Here is a 20,546-nt window from a genome sequence, read left to right on the forward strand (position 1 = left end):
AGGAGAGCTGGAGAGGGACTTGGGACAAGGCATGGAGGGACAGGACACAGGGAATGGATTGCTAGTACCAGAGGGCAGGGCTGGATGGGTGATTGGGAAGGAATTCCTCCCTGAGAGGGTGATGAGGCCCTGGAATGGTTTTCCCAGAGCAGCTGTGCCTGCCCCATCCCTGGAAGTGCCCAAAGTCAGGTTGGATGGGGCTTGGAGCACCCTGGAAGTGAAAGGTGTCCCTGCCCATGGCAGAGGTGGAACTGGATAAGTTTTAAGTTCCCTTCCAACCCAATCCATGATTCTGTGATTCTTGTTAAGTCTTTGGCTTTGATTGTGTAGAACACCTGGAAAACAAAACTCACATGGAGAAGGCAAAAAAACCCTTTTAAACTAGGAGGTTCTATCCCAAGGCTGTTAATTTGACACTGGTTAATAATTTAATTGAGAGCAGTGGTAAGCTGGCTGTGGTGGGCAGAGCATAAATGTGGGCAGAGCATAAAGCAACCTGTATTCTGCAAAATTCCTTATTAATCCATCTGCTACTCCTTGTCACTATCCTTTACATGGGAGCTTGTAATTAAAACCCTTGGGATAGCTCAAGGCACATAAAAAGGGATTTATTAGAGTGTCTTGACAGGTGGAGAAGAAAAGGCTGAGAAGTTTCACAGAGTTGCTGAGAGCCCGAGAGGTGGAGCCAAGATTCCATCTCTCTGCTCATGGCTTCCTGCCACAGCCCCTATCAAAACAAAACATGGTGAAGGTTTCATTTCAGATCACTCAGAAGAAATAATTTTCCTCTGCTACTCCACCAGATCAATCCTGAACTTTTTCAATAGTCTCAAACCTCAATCAGTATTTTTATGGCCATTAAATATTTAACATTTCAAATCACCAAGAAATGGGATAATATTTCCCCTGTTAATTTCTCACCTTGGTTTTTCAGGATTTTTTTTAATTTTTAAATTATTTTTTCAGTTCCTGGGCTCGTCAAAGCAGTTTTCATAAGAAAGCTGATAAAAAGCTAATCTGGTTACCAAGAACCTTGCTGGAATTCTGTTTCCAAGAGCAGCTGATGCCAAAGTTTCCCTGCACCTCATTATTTGCAAATGTTCTGTTTGGAACACTTTGCCCTCAGCCAGCAAGGGAGATAATTGATAGGATGAGGCAGCTGGAAAGACAAGCAGCTTAATTAGGGGTTCTTGACAGCGCTATCAATTACACCCACACAGGACAGCAATTGAAGTCTGGATGTTTCATTTAAACAGAGGCAGCGTCCATGGAATTCCCAGCTGGAAGAGCAGGATTGGAGCCCAGGGGAGGAGGACATTTGGCCTGGAGATGCTCTGATTCAGCTTCATTTTGTGCCTCCAGTTTGTCTCTCCTTGGGCTGTGCTGAATCCTCCTCCCGGTACTCCTGCAGTACCCCAAGGGTTCTGAGCAGAGTTCTCACAGCACCTGCCTTGAAAATTTGGAGCTTTTCAAGCAAAGAAAGAGTTCACATAGAGTCTTTACTTCCTTCCTGTGGCCAGAGCCAACAGGTTCATGGCTGGGTCCAGGTTGTCCTCCCAGAATAAATTGCAAAAGGTTGTGGATGGTTTAATTGAGTTTTTTTCTACTTTTCTAAGCCAAACTTCTGATTTTGGGTTTTTACAGCCCTGGGTGTCACAACAGATTCATCAATTGGATCACCCTCTATTCTGGCCCCCAGCCCACTTGACCCCTAACGACCCTGAGTCCCCAAAAGGTACAATGTCACCCTATCAGCTCTGCCTCCCTCTCCCAGTTCTACCCCATCCCACACAAATTGCTGTAGGAGAAAAAATATTTATGCCTCATTTGACAGCCAAAGGTCCCCAGATTTGAAGCACACCAGGTGTTCTCTGCTTCTCCCACCCAGCTGGTGGAACTCGGTGTATCTGTGTCAGAGCAGTCGCCTTTCTGCAGCTCCCTCCCAGGACAGGGAAGGTTGGTTGTGGCCTGTGTACCAGGGTAATCACAGCTCACCAGCGCTCTTCTAATCACCAGGAATTTTGGAAAGAGGCCCAGCAATGAGCCCCACAATTTTGATGGTGCTACAATACAGCCATGACTAATTTCACGGCTTTTTGCCAAAGTAAATCAGGAGGGAACGTCTTGTTCTGGTCACATCTACACAGCAAAGATATAAAAAATTCCACCAGTCAGACCGGGAGAACTGGGGCAAAGACCAGCTCCATACTAGCACAGCACAACCTTTTTCTCCCACTAGATGGTGGTATCTAGTGCATTTGGGCCCCTGCTGGGTTCCTGGGGGTGTCAGGAGCATCCTGGAGAATCCTGGAGTACCCAAAAAGGAGGGCTGTGAGGATGAGGAAGGGTCTGGAGGGGCCACACAAGGAGCAGCTGAGGGTTGATTTGTCTGGCTGGAGAAGAGGAGTCTGAGGGGAGACTCATTGGGGGCTGCAGCTCCATCCTGAGGGACAGCTCCAATCTCTGCTCTGGGGACCAGGGACAGGACCCAGAGAATGGCTGCAGCTGTGTCAGGGGAGGTTTAGGTTGGGTATCAGGAAAAGGCTCTTCCCTAGGGAATGGTTGAACACTGCCCAGGCTCCCCGGGGAATGGTCATGGCCCCGAGGCTACCAGAGCTCCAGGAACATTTGGACAATGCTCTCAGGAGGTGGGATTTTGTAATTAGTGGAATTTTTGGGGTGTCTGTGCAGGGCCAGGAGTTGGACTCAAAGATCCTTGTGGGTCCTTTCCAGCTCAGGATATTCCATAGTTCTGCAATTCCATGGGATGAGCCAGTTCACACCCAGAAACACTCAAGAACCTCCCAGGATGCCACAAGCAAGAGGTTCTTACAGCAGTGGGAGAGAATATTTAGGACAGCACTTGGACAACGAGGTCCTCAATCCATGGATTGACGTTCCCCATGGACTCATGTTCCGAGGCTGACTCAGCCCAGGGTGTTCTGTAAAACATGTGTGTGGACCTCTGGCATAAAACCAGCAATGAGACAGAGTCACCAGCTCCAAAGAGAACTGACCTTCTGCCAGCTCCTCCCTTCTCCCTGTCCTCCCCCTATTCCCAAGATCCTGCTCATCCGCCAGCGCTCCCAGAGGCTCCTGCTCTGCCTGGGCACAGGATGTCAGCAAACTCCTTCTCTTGGCATTCACAGCCCGGTGGAGAAGGAAAACACACACCAAGACATCAGCTGGGGCCCCCTCTTTTGATCCCCTTCTTCTCATGCCTTCAGCTCAGCCCGTGAACGCCAAAACTCGAAATGTCTGCAGCCTTATGGAATCGATCTCGTGACATTTTCATTGGTGATCTCGAACTGACATTTGAAACAGAGGCTGGACTTCAATGATCCTTGGGGGTCCCACCCAGCTCAGGATATATTCTGTTGTTCTATGAACTTAGGGATGAGCCAGTGAGGAGCCAGCAGTGGACATGACCATGAAAACATCAACATTGCATCTTTTTTTGATGTTTTCCACACATTTTTCAATATGCTTTGGCACTGGAAAGAAAATCATCCGCTTGATCACCACAGCTCAAATCTGAATGGTCCAAAGAACTGAATCTCAGCCTTCATCTTAAATTTCTGTGGTCCATAGACCTGAATGTTGGTGTTGGTCTTAAATTTGTGTGGTCCAAAGCCCTTAACTGGGCCAGATACTCTCCTTGCAGAACCAGCAGGAGACGGATCAAAAGTTCATGGAGGAAAGGAACCACTATAATTACTTAAAAATATGGTATTTTTTAGGCAACTCAAACACCAGATGAGATTTTGCCCTCCTACTCCAACAGGTATAATTGGATATGGAAGGAGGTGCTGGAACACGTCTCCAGAAACCAGGCAGCCCTTGATGGCTCCGCTGATGAGCAGAACTGGCTTGGATATTCCCTTCCAAGCCTCCCCTGCAGTACCTGGGACACTCCCAGTGTGCAAACAGCACTGAACCCCCTCGGGGGTTCCCACCTGCTGCTCTCAGCTCTTCTTGGAACCTCAAAAGTCTGGCGTCACCTGGAGCAGAGGCTGTGCCTGATCCCCAGCAGGTGACTCATCCCCTCCAAGGGAAAGGCATGAATGGGATGCTGGAATTGCCTCCAGAAGTGCTCGTTTCTTACTGATTTTCTTCCTTTCTGTCCTTTCACTCTAGAAAAGGGATCAGTAAAAAACACTCAGGCCTGACCACAGCACTCGTATTTTTATTATTTATAAAATATTTTTACTATTAATCAGATATTTCTATCATAATTCCAATTTTTTTACTAAGCAGATTTTTTGTTGGTAATCCAGTATTCTAATAATTAATCAGATACCTTTATTATTAATCTAATATTAACCAAATATTTAATCAATAATCTAATATTTAAATTGTTAATCAATATCTATATTATTGATAATATAATTATATTACTCCAATAGTTTTATATTCAATACTTTTATTATTTATATTATATTATATTATATTATATATGAAATATTTTATTATTACCATATATCTTTATTCATAATAAACATTTTTATCAATAATATTTTTATTTTATCAATATAATATTGTATTCTTAATCAGATCACTTTAAATTAATTATATAATTGTATTATTCATATTTTTATTAATAATCTGATATTTTTATTATTTATGAAATTTTATTTCTTCTGATTAGAGATGAGAAACACCCTGGTTGCACAATTAATTTATCCATGAAACCAAAGCCCTGAGACCCTCTGGACTGTGCAGGATTACTCCACTTTTTATCCTAAAAGATGAGGTTCTGCCTGAACTAAAGCCTAATCCCTTGGATAAAACCAGAATTGTGATGATGCAGAGTGGCTTTCATTTGGATCCCGAGGTTTCACCTGGATGGTGAAGCCTCTTGAGAGCCATGAAGCTGAACCCAGGTGAGACCCAGTTTTGAACTACAACATCTGGAGCTCCCTCCCGGCAGATTCCAAAGCGCCTCTGAGTTTGGTTTAGCCCTTTGTGGCTCCACATGGAATCAAGGAATGCACTGGTGTTGGGGATTGGGTTTTTTCTTGTTCTTTCCTTATTACCTGTGGAATTTCTTCCCACTGAGTTGCTAAGAAGCATTGATGGGTGGGTGCTTGAGATGCTGGGGAGGGGGAACTCCTTTGGTTTTTGGGAGCTTGTCTGGGGGCGAAGGGAGCAGAGATACCGTGAGAATGGGGGCAGGCAAAAAGAGACGGGGCTGGGGGCAGCCGCTCTCTTGCTGCTGGGCTTCGTTGGAGGACAGTAGGACCTGCAGCTTGGGGAAGGGAATTCGCTGCCACCACCATAACCCAGCGGGGAACTTTTCTTCTGCTGCTGGCCCCCTCATCCCCCAGCCCTGCCAGGACATCCCGCAGGTTCCAGCTGTTTGCTGTGGAGTTTCTGATACATCTCGTCCACCTCCCCGGGACTTCTGCTCATCCCTGCCGCTCCAGCCTGCTTCTTCCGAGAGTCCTGCTGGGGCACCGGCTGGGGCTTTGTGAAGCAAAGCCTCCCCTCAATCCCTTCCCACCTTCGGTCAAAGCCGCCACGGCCGCGCGCTCCCCGAGCCCGCGCCGGAGCGCCCCCTGCAGCCGCGCGGGGATCACCGCACCTGCCCTGCCGGCCGGGAGCCAGCAGCGCCCCTGCCGGCCGTGCCCGGAGCTGCACCGCAGGGAAAGTGCCGCGGCCGAAAGGCTGCACTGGGCTCCTGTTCTGTTTGCTGCCAGTGCCGTTTGTTTGCTTTATTATACATGTTATGAACAAGTTCATAGGTTCATGAAAATAGAGCTGTTAATGCCCTTAAAAGTTATAATATGTTAATTATGTTAATTAAGATTGTTGTTAGAGGTTAAACCTTTAAGTTACCCACACTGTTAATCCCCTATTAAAACTCCTTACCTATACCCTTGTTGCATCCGTCAGGGTATTGCCTCCGCTGCTCCCCAAAAATGGCGCCGGGTAAAATTCCCGGGAAATACGCAAATTAAAAGACATTCAAGAAAATCCAACAAAAGACCCTAGAAACTACGAACCAACTCAAAACTTGAAAAGCTAAGTAACTGGTCCTACTGGCGGGAAGTCCTCCTACTCCACCAACAAGGTTTTAGATGTTACCGTGACCTAACTAGAATTGAGCTAGAGTGAGAACCCTAAACAACGAGCCAAAGGACGTCTTCCTAGGCACGCCCATGAGGACGGAAGCCCCAGTTCTGCTGCCAGCACCACTGCCTACCTCCTCCTCTGTGTCGCCAAAGGGAGCAGCAGCGGTGTGCGCGACCCCTGGGGGCCCCACCCAGAGCTGATCACGTTAATAAAGGCATCCAAAAGGAGCTAGTCTCCTTGCCCGTTTATTTCAATACACACTGGTAAAGAACTGCTATTCCTATTCCCATATCTTTGCCTGAGAGCCCTTTAATTTCAAAATTATAATAATTTGGAGGGAGGGGGTTCACATTCTTCATTCCAAGGGGGGCTTGCTGCCTGCCCTAGCAGACAGCTGTCTTGTAAACCAAGACAGCTGGGATAGGAGAGACGTTAAAGCTCATCCTGTTCCACTCTCTGCCACGGGCAGGGACTTCTTCCACTATTCCAGGCTGCTCCAAGCCCCATCCAGCCCGCTCTGGACACTTCCAAGGATGGGGGATCCTTGGAAATCCATTCCAGGGCCTCACCACCCTCACAGGGAAGAACCTCTTCCCAATGTCCTGACCTCTTCTGTCCCCTAACCCACCCTTTGTCCCATCACTTCTTTCCAAGTCCCTCTCCAGCTCTCTTGGAGCCCCCAATGAAGGAAAATGACCATTAAAGATCACTTCCTATCAAAATAGTTCCATAGCTCCATTGACATTCTGTGGTTGTTTTTGTGGCTCTACAGCCCTTTGCAAAAGGGTCTCCACAGTGGATTTCCCAGAAATCTGGGTTTCTCCCCGTCACCCTCCTGCCCCTCCCAGGACTCTTCACAGTTGGAATTCCTTCCAAAACAGAGGATCCTCCTTCCCTCCAGCTGGGAAAAGGACATTAAATATTCCAAATGGGTTTGGGACACTCCAGATGTCTTAGTGGAGTGTTGCTAAACAAGAGTGACATTATTAAATTGAGCCTCTTGAACAAACTTTTGACATAAAATCAGCTGCTCTGTGCTTTGTTAGAACTTTTTATTGGATTTAAGGAGGTTCTGGGAGAAATGTAGGGAATATCTTGCTTCTGTGATAAAAATCACCCCTGAATAAGATCACAGAATCATGGAATATCCTGAGTTGGAAGTGACACACAACAATTATCAAGTCCAACTCAAGACCCTGCGCAGGACAACCCCAAAATCAGATATTGGCCAAGAAATGTTTCTTCAAGTACACCCTATCTCACCTTAACTTGGGACTCCAGGGGGAAAACTGAACCAAAAGCGAGATGAGACTTTGCTATTCCCAGACTTTCTGCTCCTTTCTTCATCTGCAGCTGCAGTGACAAAAATAAAGCTATACAGAGGATCTGCCCCCAAGTTATTTAATGAGTGACTCCTAGAGGGAATGATGGATCTGAGGTGTAGCCATGTGTCTTGGCTGACTGGTCAGACCAGACATAAAGGACTTGGCCCTAAACCCCATTTTTACAGCAGACGATCTGTATTTGTCATTCTTTTCCAGCCACCTTCTTCTACTTTTGCACTTTTTCCAGGAACTTTTTCCTGTGGTTGGATCAGATTTCCATGAATTCATTTACATGGAAAGTTCTATCAAAGATCTCATCAGAGACATCAGAGTCCTGCCCTCCCCCAGACCAAAACAAACACACCAGACAGGGTTTCAAGGTTTTAGTTGCCAAAGATAAAGGTTCCACACAGCCTGAGATTAAAAGCTCTGAGAAAGCCCAAGGAAGGGACATCATCACAATACCAGCATCCAGCAGAGGAGTGGGCAGGAGAGTCCAGGGATGGTTGTGCAGGGAGAGCACAGGATGATGCACAGCCCATCCAGACCAGCACTGACAGCAGAAAAGCACCATTGCCTCCAACAATGAGGGAATGGCTTCATCCTCTTCCACTGCTGAGATTTGCATCCAAGTTTTACTTGTCGACAGCATCTCCAGGGGAAACAGAGCCACTTCCATAGGCAGACCAGTAACCTGGGCTTGGAGAAGACCACGCTCCTCCTGACCTGCATTCCTCAGTCACATCTCTGCAGCTGGCGTCTCCACAGGTGCCTCCTCCATAACAACTGTCCCCTCCAGAGCAATCCCAGCCTCCTTCCCCCGCACTGCCAGGCCTGCAGGTGCCAGCAGAGCTCAATCCCCAAACTCCAGAGGTGGAGGTTCCTCTTCCTCCAGAGATTGATCCTCTCCTGCCTGAGCTTCCCCCTCCATACCCTGAGCTGTGACCACCATATCCAGAGACTCCCCCATACCCTGACCCTCCTCTGTACCCTGAGCCCCCTTCTCCTCCACCAATGCAGCCGCCACTGCCATAACTGGATCCAACACTGCCTGAAATTCCTCCTCCTTCCCCACCACCAGAGATGGAGCCTCTCCTGCCAGAGCTTCCTCCTCCGTACCCTGAGCCTCCTTCTCCCCCACAGATGGACCCACCACTGCCATAACTGCATCCTCCATGACCTGAGCTTCCTCCACCTCCAGAGATGGAGCCTCTCCTGCCAGAACTGCTCCAACCTCCAGAGCTCATCCCCCCACTGTGGGGGCTGCAACTGCCAGAGCCTGATCCATATCCACCAGAGCTGGGACCACCTCCAGACATGGAACCTCTCCTGCCCGAGCTTCCTCCATACCCTGAACCCCCTTCTCCACCACCAATGCACCCACCAGAGCTCAATCCTCCACTGCCTGAGCTTCCTCCATACCCAGAGCTGATTCCTCCTCCAGAACTGCTCCCACCACTGCCAGAGCCCGATCCCAGCCCTCCAGAACTGTGACCACCACCAGACATGGAGCCTCTCCGGCCAGAGCCACCTCCATATCCTGAGCTCCCTCCGTACCCTGAACCTCCTTCTCCTCCACCAATGCACCCACTGCTGCCATAACTGGATCCTCCATGACCGGAGCTTCCTCCTTCTCCAGACATGGAGCCTCTCCTGCCTGAGCCACTCCAGCTGCCAGAGCTCATCCCCCCACTGTGGGGGCTGCAACTGCCAGAGACTGATCCATATCCACCAGAGCTGGGACCACCTCCAGACATGGAGCCTCTCCTACCCGAGCTTCCTCCATACCCTGACCCTCCTCCGTACCCTGAGCCCCCTTCTCCACCACCAATACACCCAGAGCTCGATCCCCCACTGCCTGAGCTTCCTCCATACCCAGAGCTGATTCCTCCTCCAGAACTGCTCCCACCACTGCCAGAGCCCGATCCCAGCCCTCCAGAGCTGTGACCACCTCCAGAGATGGAGCCTCTCCTGCCAGAGCTTCCTCCTCCATACCCTGAGCCTCCTTCTCCCCCACAGATGGATCCACCACTGCCATAACTGCATCCTCCATGACCTGAGCTTCCTCCACCTCCAGAGATGGAGCCTCTCCTGCCAGAACTGCTCCAACCTCCAGAGCTCATCCCCCCACTGTGGGGGCTGCAACTGCCAGAGCCTGATCCATGTCCACCAGAGCTGGGACCACCTCCAGACATGGAGCTTCTCCTGCCAGAGCCACCTCCATATCCTGAGCTCCCTCCGTACCCTGAACCTCCTTCTCCTCCACCAATGCACCCACTGCTGCCATAACTGGATCCTCCATGACCGGAGCTTCCTCCTTCTCCAGACATGGAGCCTCTCCTGCCTGAGCCACTCCAGCTGCCAGAGCTCATCCCCCCACTGTGGGGGCTGCAACTGCCAGAGACTGATCCATATCCACCAGAGCTGGGACCACCTCCAGACATGGAGCCTCTCCTACCTGAGCTTCCTCCATACCCTGACCCTCCTCCGTACCCTGAGCCCCCTTCTCCACCACCAATACACCCAGAGCTCGATCCCCCACTGCCTGAGCTTCCTCCATACCCAGAGCTGATTCCTCCTCCAGAACTGCTCCCACCACTGCCAGAGCCCGATCCCAGCCCTCCAGAGCTGTGACCACCTCCAGAGATGGAGCCTCTCCTGCCAGAGCTTCCTCCTCCATACCCTGAGCCTCCTTCTCCCCCACAGATGGACCCACCACTGCCATAACTGCATCCTCCATGACCTGAGCTTCCTCCACCTCCAGAGATGGAGCCTCTCCTGCCAGAACTGCTCCAACCTCCAGAGCTCATCCCCCCACTGTGGGGGCTGCAACTGCCAGAGCCTGATCCATGTCCACCAGAGCTGGGACCACCTCCAGACATGGAGCTTCTCCTGCCAGAGCCACCTCCATATCCTGAGCTCCCTCCGTACCCTGAACCTCCTTCTCCTCCACCAATGCACCCACTGCTGCCATAACTGGATCCTCCATGACCAGAGCTTCCTCCTTCTCCAGACATGGAGCCTCTCCTGCCTGAGCCACTCCAGCTGCCAGAGCTCATCCCCCCACTGTGGGGGCTGCAACTGCCAGAGACTGATCCATATCCACCAGAGCTGGGACCACCTCCAGACATGGAGCCTCTCCTACCTGAGCTTCCTCCATACCCTGACCCTCCTCCGTACCCTGAGCCCCCTTCTCCACCACCAATCCAGCCGCCACTGCCATAACTGGATCCACCACTGCCTGAACTTCCTTCTCCTTCCCCACCACCGGACATGGAGCCTCTCCTGCCAGAGCTTCCTCCTCCATACCCTGAGCCTCCTTCTCCCCCACAGATGGACCCACCACTGCCATAACTGCATCCTCCATGACCTGAGCTTCCTCCACCTCCAGAGATGGAGCCTCTCCTGCCAGAACTGCTCCAACCTCCAGAGCTCATCCCCCCACTGTGGGGGCTGCAACTGCCAGAGCCTGATCCATATCCACCAGAGCTGGGACCACCTCCAGACATGGAGCCTCTCCTGCCCAAGCTTCCTCCATACCCTGAACCCCCTTCTCCACCACCAATGCACCCACCAGAGCTCAATCCTCCACTGCCTGAGCTTCCTCCATACCCAGAGCTGATTCCTCCTCCAGAACTGCTCCCACCACTGCCAGAGCCCGATCCCAGCCCTCCAGAACTGTGACCACCACCAGACATGGAGCCTCTCCGGCCAGAGCCACCTCCATATCCTGAGCTCCCTCCGTACCCTGAACCTCCTTCTCCTCCACCAATGCACCCACTGCTGCCATAACTGGATCCTCCATGACCGGAGCTTCCTCCTTCTCCAGACATGGAGCCTCTCCTGCCTGAGCCACTCCAGCTGCCAGAGCTCATCCCCCCACTGTGGGGGCTGCAACTGCCAGAGACTGATCCATATCCACCAGAGCTGGGACCACCTCCAGACATGGAGCCTCTCCTACCCGAGCTTCCTCCATACCCTGACCCTCCTCCGTACCCTGAGCCCCCTTCTCCACCACCAATACACCCAGAGCTCGATCCCCCACTGCCTGAGCTTCCTCCATACCCAGAGCTGATTCCTCCTCCAGAACTGCTCCCACCACTGCCAGAGCCCGATCCCAGCCCTCCAGAGCTGTGACCACCTCCAGACATGGAGCCTCTCCTGCCCGAGCTTCCTCCATACCCTGAGCCTCCTTCTCCACCACTAATGCACCCACCAGAGCTCAATCCTCCACTACCTGAGCTTCCTCCATACCCTGAGCTGATTCCTCCTCCAGAGATGCTCCCTCCAGAGCTGTGACTGCCTCCAGACATGGAGCCTCTCCTGCCAGAGCTTCCTCCTCCATACCCTGAGCCTCCTTCTCCCCCACAGATGGACCCACCACTGCCATAACTGCATCCTCCATGACCTGAGCTTCCTCCACCTCCAGAGATGGAGCCTCTCCTGCCAGAACTGCTCCAACTTCCAGAGCTCATCCCCCCACTATGGGCGCTGCAACTGCCAGAGCCTGATCCATATCCACCAGAGCTGGGACCACCTCCAGACATGGAGCCTGCACTGCCTGAACTTCCCTGTCCTCCACCTCCAGACATGGAGCCTCTCCTGCCACAGCTGCTCCCACCTCCAGAGCTCATCCCCCCACTGTGGGGGCTGCACCTCCCAGAGCTGGACCCCCATCCTCCAGCGGTCTGACCACCTCCAGACATGGAGCCTCCACTGCCTGAACTTCCCTGTCCACCACCTCCAGACATGGAGCCTCTCCTGCCACAGCTGCTCCCACCTCCAGAGCTCATCCCCCCACTGTGGGGTCTGCATCGGCCACTGCCAGAGCCTGATCCGTAACCACCGGAGCTCTGGCCGCCTCCAGACATGGAACCTCCACTACCAGAGATTCCCTGTCCACCACCTCCAGACATGGAGCCTCTCCTGCCACAGCTGCTCCCACCTCCAGAGCTCATCCCCCCACTGTGGGGGCTGCACCTCCCAGAGCTGGACCCCCATCCTCCAGCGGTCTGGCCACCTCCAGACATGGAACCTCCACTGCCAGAGCTTCCTTGTCCTCCACCTCCAGACATGGAGCCTCTCCTGCCACAGCTGCTCCCACCTCCAGAGCTCATCCCCCCACTGTGGGGGCTGCACCTCCCAGAGCTGGACCCCCATCCTCCAGTGGTCTGGCCACCTCCAGACATGGAGCCTCCACTGCCTGAACTTCCTTGTCCTCCACAGATGGAGCCTCCACTGCCAGAGCTTCCTCCTCCTCCACAGATGGAGCCTCCACTGCCAGAGCTTCCTCCTCCTCCAGATCCTGAACCTTTTCCTCCTCCAGAAATGGAACCACCACCACCGGAGCTGGACCCCCACCCTCCAGAGCTGCTGCTGCCCTTGGACATGGAGCCTCCACTGCCAGAGCTTCCTCCTCCTCCACAGATGGAGCCTCCACTGCCAGAGCTTCCTCCTCCTCCAGATCCTGAACCTTTTCCTCCTCCAGAAATGGAACCACCACCACCAGAGCTGGACCCCCACCCTCCAGAGCTGCTGCTGCCCTTGGACATGGAGCCTCCACTGCCAGAGCTTCCTCCTCCTCCACAGATGGAGCCTCCACCACCTGAGATTCCTCCTCCAGATCCTGAGCCTTTTCCTCCTCCAGAAATGGAACCACCACCACCAGAGCTGGACCCCCACCCTCCAGAGCTGCTGCTGCCCTTGGACATGGAGCCTCCACTGCCAGAGCTTCCTCCTCCTCCACAGATGGAGCCTCCACTGCCAGAGCTTCCTCCTCCTCCAGATCCTGAACCTTTTCCTCCTCCAGAAATGGAACCACCACCACCAGAGCTGGACCCCCACCCTCCAGAGCTGCTGCTGCCCTTGGACATGGAGCCTCCACTGCCAGAGCTTCCTCCTCCTCCACAGATGGAGCCTCCACTGCCAGAGCTTCCTCCTCCAGATCCTGAACCTTTTCCTCCTCCAGAAATGGAACCACCACCACCAGAGCTGGACCCCCACCCTCCAGAGCTGCTGCTGCCCTTGGACATGGAGCCTCCACTGCCAGAGCTTCCTCCTCCTCCACAGTTGGAGCCTCCACTGCCAGAGCTTCCTCCTCCAGATCCTGAACCTTTTCCTCCTCCAGAAATGGAACCACCACCACCAGAGCTGGACCCCCACCCTCCAGAGCTGCTGCTGCCCTTGGACATGGAGCCTCCACTGCCAGAGCTTCCTCCTCCTCCACAGATGGAGCCTCCACTGCCAGAGCTTCCTCCTCCTCCAGATCCTGAACCTTTTCCTCCTCCAGAAATGGAACCACCACCACCGGAGCTGGACCCCCACCCTCCAGAGCTGCTGCTGCCCTTGGACATGGAGCCTCCACTGCCAGAGCTTCCTCCACAGATGGAGCCTCCACTGCCAGAGCTTCCTCCTCCAGATCCTGAACCTTTTCCTCCTCCAGAAATGGAACCACCACCACCAGAGCTGGACCCCCACCCTCCAGAGCTGCTGCTGCCCTTGGACATGGAGCCTCCACTGCCAGAGCTTCCTCCTCCTCCACAGATGGAGCCTCCACCACCTGAGATTCCTCCTCCAGATCCTGAGCCTTTTCCTCCTCCAGAAATGGAACCATCACCACCAGAGCTGGACCCCCACCCTCCAGAGCTGCTGCTGCCCTTGGACATGGAGCCTCCACTGCCAGAGCTTCCTCCTCCTCCACAGATGGAGCCTCCACTGCCAGAGCTTCCTCCTCCTCCAGATCCTGAACCTTTTCCTCCTCCAGAAATGGAACCACCACCACCGGAGCTGGACCCCCACCCTCCAGAGCTGCTGCTGCCCTTGGACATGGAGCCTCCACTGCCAGAGCTTCCTCCTCCTCCACAGATGGAGCCTCCACCACCTGAGATTCCTCCTCCAGATCCTGAGCCTTTTCCTCCTCCAGAAATGGAACCACCACCACCAGAGCTGGACCCCCACCCTCCAGAGCTGCTGCTGCCCTTGGACATGGAGCCTCCACTGCCAGAGCTTCCTCCTCCTCCACAGATGGAGCCTCCACTGCCAGAGCTTCCTCCTCCTCCACAGATGGAGCCTCCACCACCTGAGCTTCTTCCTCCTCCAGATCCTGAGCCTTTTCCACCTCCAGAGATGGACCCACCCCCACCTAAGCTGGATCCACCCCCTCCAGAGCTTCCACCTTTTCCTCCTCCAGAGACTGGCCCTTTCATTCTGCTCCCACTGGTACCACCAGAACTCATTCTCCCCTTCACACTTTTTATGCCTCCAGAGACTCCAGAAGCTCTGGCATTGTAGTCAATGATACCTGCAAGAAATGGAAATTGCATTCAATTTACTCTTTTTACAAAAAAAAATTCCGAGCGGGGCTGATTTAAGCATCATCCTTCCTACCCCAGTGCTCATGGACTTATCTTTGAAGGGGTCAACAAGAATCTCCCTTAGTAGACATCAACCTATGGAATATTTTCTCTTTTTTCTAGGGCTTTTAGCTTTTTTTAAAAAAACATAATTTGTCTTATTTCACCCATGAACACCCAGTGCAGCCTATCCTTTACAAAGGCCAAGACTGTGTTTGTCTTTCAGCTTCCTTAACTTTCCCACAAATTTTAGGATTAGTTTTTATTTCCTTCCCTTCTGCCCTGCATCAAAGAGATCTATGGGTTAAATGTGGTGTTTCCCATTTTCTCCAAATTTATTAGGAATTAGCCAATAATTCTAAAGCCAGTTGTTATATTAATGTGTGTTCACAAACTCCCCTTTGCATCCTTCCTTGAATTAAGATGGGAACTGGGATAGTTTGTTCCAGTGGTGTCAAGACCACAAAGTAGGAACAGTTTTCTTTAAAAGATCCTGAGAAAATCCTTGGGATACTCACAGATCGTGGCTGGTGATCCTTCCTGGATCCTGTGGTGGAAAAGTAACATTGAAGTAAGGCAGCCAATAAATCAGAATTAAAATTCAGGTTAGGTTTTATCGATGATCTGCAGAAAGGTGACTCCTCCCAGGCCCCGTGCATCCCAGAGATCCCAGTGACAGATCCATGGGCATGCTGCATTGTCTGGGTGTTTCACCAAGGATGGATTTTGCCCCCACCTGTTCTCCTCCTCTTCCAGGAGCGATCGATACATGGCTATCTCAATGTCCAGGCCCAGCTTCACATTCAGGAGCTCCTGGTAATCATGGACAAGCTGAGAAAGGTCATCCTTGGCCTGGTGGAGGGCATTTTCCAGCTCCTCTAGCTTTTCCTGGCCGTCCCTGACAGCTGAGCTCCCACGGTGCTCAGCATCTTTAATGGAGTCCTGGAGGCTGGAATTCTGCAGAGGGAACAGAGGGAATGTGACCGTGTCCCATCTATGGGGAGAATTTTATAATAGAATCATGGAATATACACAGTCAGGAGAGAACCACAGGAATCATCGAGTCCAACTCCTATCCCAGCACAGGAAAACCCCCAAATCCCATAATTTTCACACCCTCCTGGCATTTATTGGAAATCAAAAGACTTTCCTCAGTGATAGAACAGCAAAAATACATTGGACTGGGTAAGCTAACACAATTAAACCCCAATATAGATCCCAAAAATCTAAATCTGCTTCAATTGGAAGAGAAAACTCCATCCCTAAGTTTGCTTCCAAACAACTGGCTGCTACATACTGCACTGAGATCTCATGGAAAAGGGGCTTAAACCATTTAGTCTTCCTGGAAAGTATCATCTTTACCCTTTTCCTTGCGATTTCAATTTCTGGTTGGAGTCTTTGGATCTGCCTGGCAAGTTCCTGGATTTCCAGGTGACTGTTCCTCAGCTGCTCTCGTTGATTCACCCACATGTTCTGCAGGTCCTGGTACTGATGGGAAGAGGACACAACAAAGAAACGTTTTTCATTTCTTTTCCAATGAGGAGATTTGTGTTCCTGTTTCCCTGCTGTCCACTCACCCTGCCCCGGTACATGGCATCCACTTCAGCTGTGCTCCTGTGGGCCATCCCCTCGTACTCCTGCCTGACCTCCTCGATGATTCCATCCATGTTCAGGTCCCTGTGGTTGTCCACGGACAGAATAACGTCCACGTTCCCAACAACCGTTTGCAGCTGGGACAGCTCCTGCAGGGAAAACCAGATTAGGGATTTTAACAGTCCTTGTGGTCAGTCCAGGTCTTTATAAGGAAAAAATGGGACATTGTGGCCAATTTCCCACTGGAATTTCTCCACCTGCAGCCCCCAGGTACCACTGTACCCCCACCAATTGTAATTTGCAAGGTCTTCTAGCCTTCGGGACACAAGTTAGACCAGACCCCTTTTCAAGCACAAAAGGCCAAGGATAATTAATTCTCCAAGCCAAAAAATCCCACCCAAGCAAAATTTCTGGGAATCTCCAGAAGGCGTCCTTCAAGACCTGAGGGTAAGATTTGAGTCACTCACAGCTTCATATAAACACCGGAGGAACTCCAACTCCTGCCTCAGGATATCCACTCGGACATCAAACTCCATTTTTCCCATGTAGGCACTATCCAGTTCCTGTAAAAAAAAAAAAAAAAAAAAATTGTAATAGTTGCATTTTGTTGACCCAAATGCTCCAATGAAGTGCAATTCTTGGGATATTTCCATAAAGCCTGCATTCTTGGGATCAAATAATGACCTGGAGAGCTCAGATTTCATTTGAAAAGCAAGGGGAACAAAGGGAAAGCATTTAAGATTAAAAAATTGGCTGGGAAATGAGTACCACGGCTGAAGCAATAAATCTGTTCCTGGGGAACATGAGAAATGGGAAAACACAATTTTTTTTCATACTTCTAGTAAAAAGTTGCCTAAATTTTCTCTTCACAGATAGCTTTATTTTTCTAAGCCATCTACAGACATTATTTAACTTAATAACAATATTCCACCTGGATTGGGATTGAGTGAATAGGGAAAACCCAGCACTTTTTAGATATTTGTCCTACAAAGGACCGATTCATTCTCTATACAAAATAATCACTCCTCAGTCTTGTTCTGGTTTTCAGTTACTTTGATTAAAATTAGAAAAAGCTCAGCAAAAACTTCAGCTTTTGAGAACCTTGGCAACCACCCAGATATTGTTTTATTTCCAAGGCTTTGATTTGCTCAGGATCTCAGGTTAATTCACCTTTTTAAGCTCCACAAATTCCTCCTCCTTGGACGTGCGTTTGTTGATCTCATCCTCGAATCTGGGGGACAGAAGGAGGTAGATTATTATCTATTATCTATTATCTATTATTAATTAATCTATTTAATTAATCATTCTATCCATTACCTTTAATTATTGATCTTAATTGTTAAGTCAGGTGGACCAGTAAACAACAGAATCATCATTTTACTTTAATTGCAATTTCTGGCAAGTGCAAACCCTCTGCAAAAAGAGGCACTAAAACAGCCCAAAAAACGGGGTCAATACAGATAACTTCTAAATTTAGTAATTCTGAACTAAACTTTCCATTTTTCAGAGCTGTGGGTCGACATAAATTATCTAAGCCAGAAAAGGTAACAACTCTTCCCAACTTGACCCCAAGCTCAGCTCTGTCCCTTCCCACCAAGGCCCTGCAAGTGGAATCTTGGGTCACTCACTGCTGGGGGGGACAAACAAAAGGAGGACTCTGGGAAGGAAAGAGGATAGGAGAGATCATCTCAAACTTTGATTTTCCTCTCATTTTTGGGAGTTCAACCCTTACCAAACTATTCCAGCATCAAAGTCAAACCCCATAATGCACCTGCAGCAGAGGAGGGCTAAGAAACTCCAAACTCCTGCAGATGCAAAACTGAGCTTTGCCATCCAAGGGCACATAAGCATCACCTGGGAAAATCCCAGCACCTGTTTTCCCAGATTTGTGACTATTCACCTGTTTTTATAATCCTCAACAAGCTGGAGCATGTTGTAGGCTTCGGGATCCAGCTGCTCCTTCTGGCTCTGGAGGGTCTCAAGCTGCCGCTGCAGGTTGGTGATGTAGGACTGGAAGAAGTTGTTGATGTTCCTGCTCTCCTCGGGGCCAGAGCTTTGCTGCTGCAGAAGTTCCCACTTGGCCAAGAGTGCCTGATTCTGCCGCTCCAGACATTGAACCTGGAAGGTGAAGCAGATCTAGAGGGGCTGCATGTCTCCAGTTGGCATCTCTGCCATGGAGACAGGCTGAGAGAGCTGGGGGTGCTCACCTGGAGAGGAGAAGGGAAAGGAGACCCTGGAGTCCCTTCCAGTGCCTAAAGGGCTCCAGGAGAGCTGGAGAGGGACTGGGGACAAGAGTCTGGAGAGAAAAGACAAGAGGGAATGGCTTCCCACTTCCAGGGGGCAGGGATAGATGCAATACTGGGAAGAAATTCCTCCCAGAGAGGGTGGTGAGGCCCTGGAGTGGATTTCCCAGGGGACGCTCAACTCCTGCAAGTGTCCAAGGCCAGGTTGGACAGGGCTTGGAGCAGACTGGGAGATAGTGGAAGGTGTCCCTGCCCATGGCAGGAACTGGATGAGCCTTAAGGTCCCTCCTGATCTGAATCACTCCACAATTTCTATAATATTGACCAGGTGATAACCTGGACACCCAAAAGTTTAGGAAGGAAAGAAGAGTCACAGACATGCTAATTTTTCAGGACTATGGAATCTTAAACCTCCTCAGTGTAACCAACACCCCCTGCCCAGTGAAATAGGAAACCCTGAAGTCCCCACATGTAAAAGAGAGAAGCAGAGACAGAGACACCTCGCAGATACCACCGGGGTGGATGAGCTTTTGTGGCTGGTTTGAGTAGATGCAGAAGAGAAGACAAAAGTGGAGAGATGGAAACTAATGAAAAAGCTGAAGATGGGCCACCTAGTAGAGGGCAGGGCTTCCAAACCAAGAAATTATTTGTTTAATATTGAGAAATACAAAGAAATTGAATTCACTTGCAATTTCTGCTAAGTGAAAACCCCTGCAAGAAGAGGCATTAAAACAGCCTATTCTTGCAAGGTTTGTCTTTGTTTGAGAAAAAAAAAATACTAACTCATCAAGATGTCCAAGTCCCTCATCCATTTTTCTTGCTGGCATCAACAACCTCCAGGCACCGGAATATAGGAATATATATTCCCAGAAACCCCTTTCCTCAAAAGAGAAGTGAGTCTGTGTGCTGGTGACATCTCAGCAGTTTATTGTCCTGCCACAAAATGCAGCTCTGAGATCTTTAGCACAAGGCAAAAACTGATTCACCCAGCAGCGTTTACAGGGACCCATTGTGAGCTTCACAGCAGCCTGTGGGAATTCAGCTGTGATTTGTGGGTGGAGAAGATGGAACATGAAGGTGTCCCCATGACTAACACCTACCTTACACCTCCCCCTTCCAGCACAGAGATAACAGCACAGAGACCAGGACTCACCTTCTCAATGAATGATGCAAATTTGTTGTTGAGAGCTTTGATCTGCTCCTTCTCATCTGAGCACGCTTGCTGGAACTCAGGGTCCACCTGGAGCTGTATTGGCCTCAGCAGGTTGGTGTTGACATGGACCTCCTCAATGCCTCGGAGAACTCCAGCCTGTCCCAGTCCCTGTCCAGCCCCTTGTTGCCCTATGCCAAGGCCTCCTCCGAGTACCTCTCTGCCTGAACCTTCTCTGTAGGTGCCACCAAGCCTTGTTTTACCACTTTGAAAACCTCCCATGAAATATCCTCTTCCACCAAAGCCTCTCTCAGGTTGTCTCCAGCCACCAAATCCAAGGCATCTCCCATATCTTACTCCTTCTCCTCCGTAGCCTCCACCAGTATAGACATTCCTGAACCCTCCAAGGTTGTGGAGGCTCCTGCTGCCGTACCCATGCCCAAACCCTCTGAACCTCCCGTCTCCACCACCCAAGGTCCCACAGTGAGCAGAAGAAGAACTGAAACTCCCGTCCCCATATCCGGAAAAATATCGTCTCATGGCAGCACTTCCAGGTGGGAGAGCCGGTGGAGGAGGTGATGAAACAGGAGGAGAAATGAGAATGAAGGATCCTCAGCTGCTCCAGAGGAGTATGGAAGTTCTCCTTTATACGTTCTGGAGGAGCTCATCTCCATTCCGTAGTAATTAGCAGGTCTCTAATGTTGTTATTGGGTTTGGTTCATCAGGCAGCAATTAATGGCTGCCCGGAGAGGTCAGATAAACACCAACACCGGTGGGGCAGTTGTGAAATTCCCCAAATCCTGCCTGA

General features: G+C 50.8%; 2 protein-coding genes across 3 annotated transcripts; both read right to left on the minus strand.

Annotated features, from left to right (window-relative positions):
- Window positions 1-7,768: 7,768 nt before the first annotated feature.
- On the minus strand, window positions 7,769-9,846 carry LOC128801454 (loricrin-like). Of its 2 annotated transcripts, XM_053967334.1 has the most exons (3): window positions 9,652-9,846; window positions 8,965-9,195; window positions 7,769-8,526 (listed from the first exon to the last, which is right to left on the minus strand). In XM_053967334.1, the coding sequence occupies exons 1-3, from the start codon at window positions 9,842-9,844 to the stop codon at window positions 8,036-8,038; spliced, it is 915 nt and encodes a 304-aa protein (XP_053823309.1). In that variant the 5' UTR covers window positions 9,845-9,846; the 3' UTR covers window positions 7,769-8,035. The 2 variants fall into 2 exon arrangements, with proteins under 2 accessions (XP_053823309.1, XP_053823308.1); XM_053967333.1 differs by having other exon boundaries at window positions 7,769-9,195.
- Window positions 9,847-9,854: 8 nt separating this feature from the next.
- On the minus strand, window positions 9,855-20,249 carry LOC128801441 (fibroin heavy chain-like). Its single transcript, XM_053967318.1, has 13 exons — window positions 19,742-20,249; window positions 18,246-18,463; window positions 17,516-17,576; window positions 16,813-16,908; window positions 16,330-16,494; window positions 16,115-16,240; window positions 15,489-15,709; window positions 15,271-15,299; window positions 14,542-14,700; window positions 13,563-14,345; window positions 13,354-13,518; window positions 9,894-13,317; window positions 9,855-9,858 (listed from the first exon to the last, which is right to left on the minus strand). The coding sequence occupies exons 1-13, from the start codon at window positions 20,018-20,020 to the stop codon at window positions 9,855-9,857; spliced, it is 5,730 nt and encodes a 1,909-aa protein (XP_053823293.1). The 5' UTR covers window positions 20,021-20,249.
- Window positions 20,250-20,546: the final 297 nt, after the last annotated feature.

The sequence above is a fragment of the Vidua chalybeata genome, chromosome 30, assembly GCF_026979565.1.
Source record: "Vidua chalybeata isolate OUT-0048 chromosome 30, bVidCha1 merged haplotype, whole genome shotgun sequence".
Classification (NCBI taxonomy): domain Eukaryota; kingdom Metazoa; phylum Chordata; class Aves; order Passeriformes; family Viduidae; genus Vidua; species Vidua chalybeata.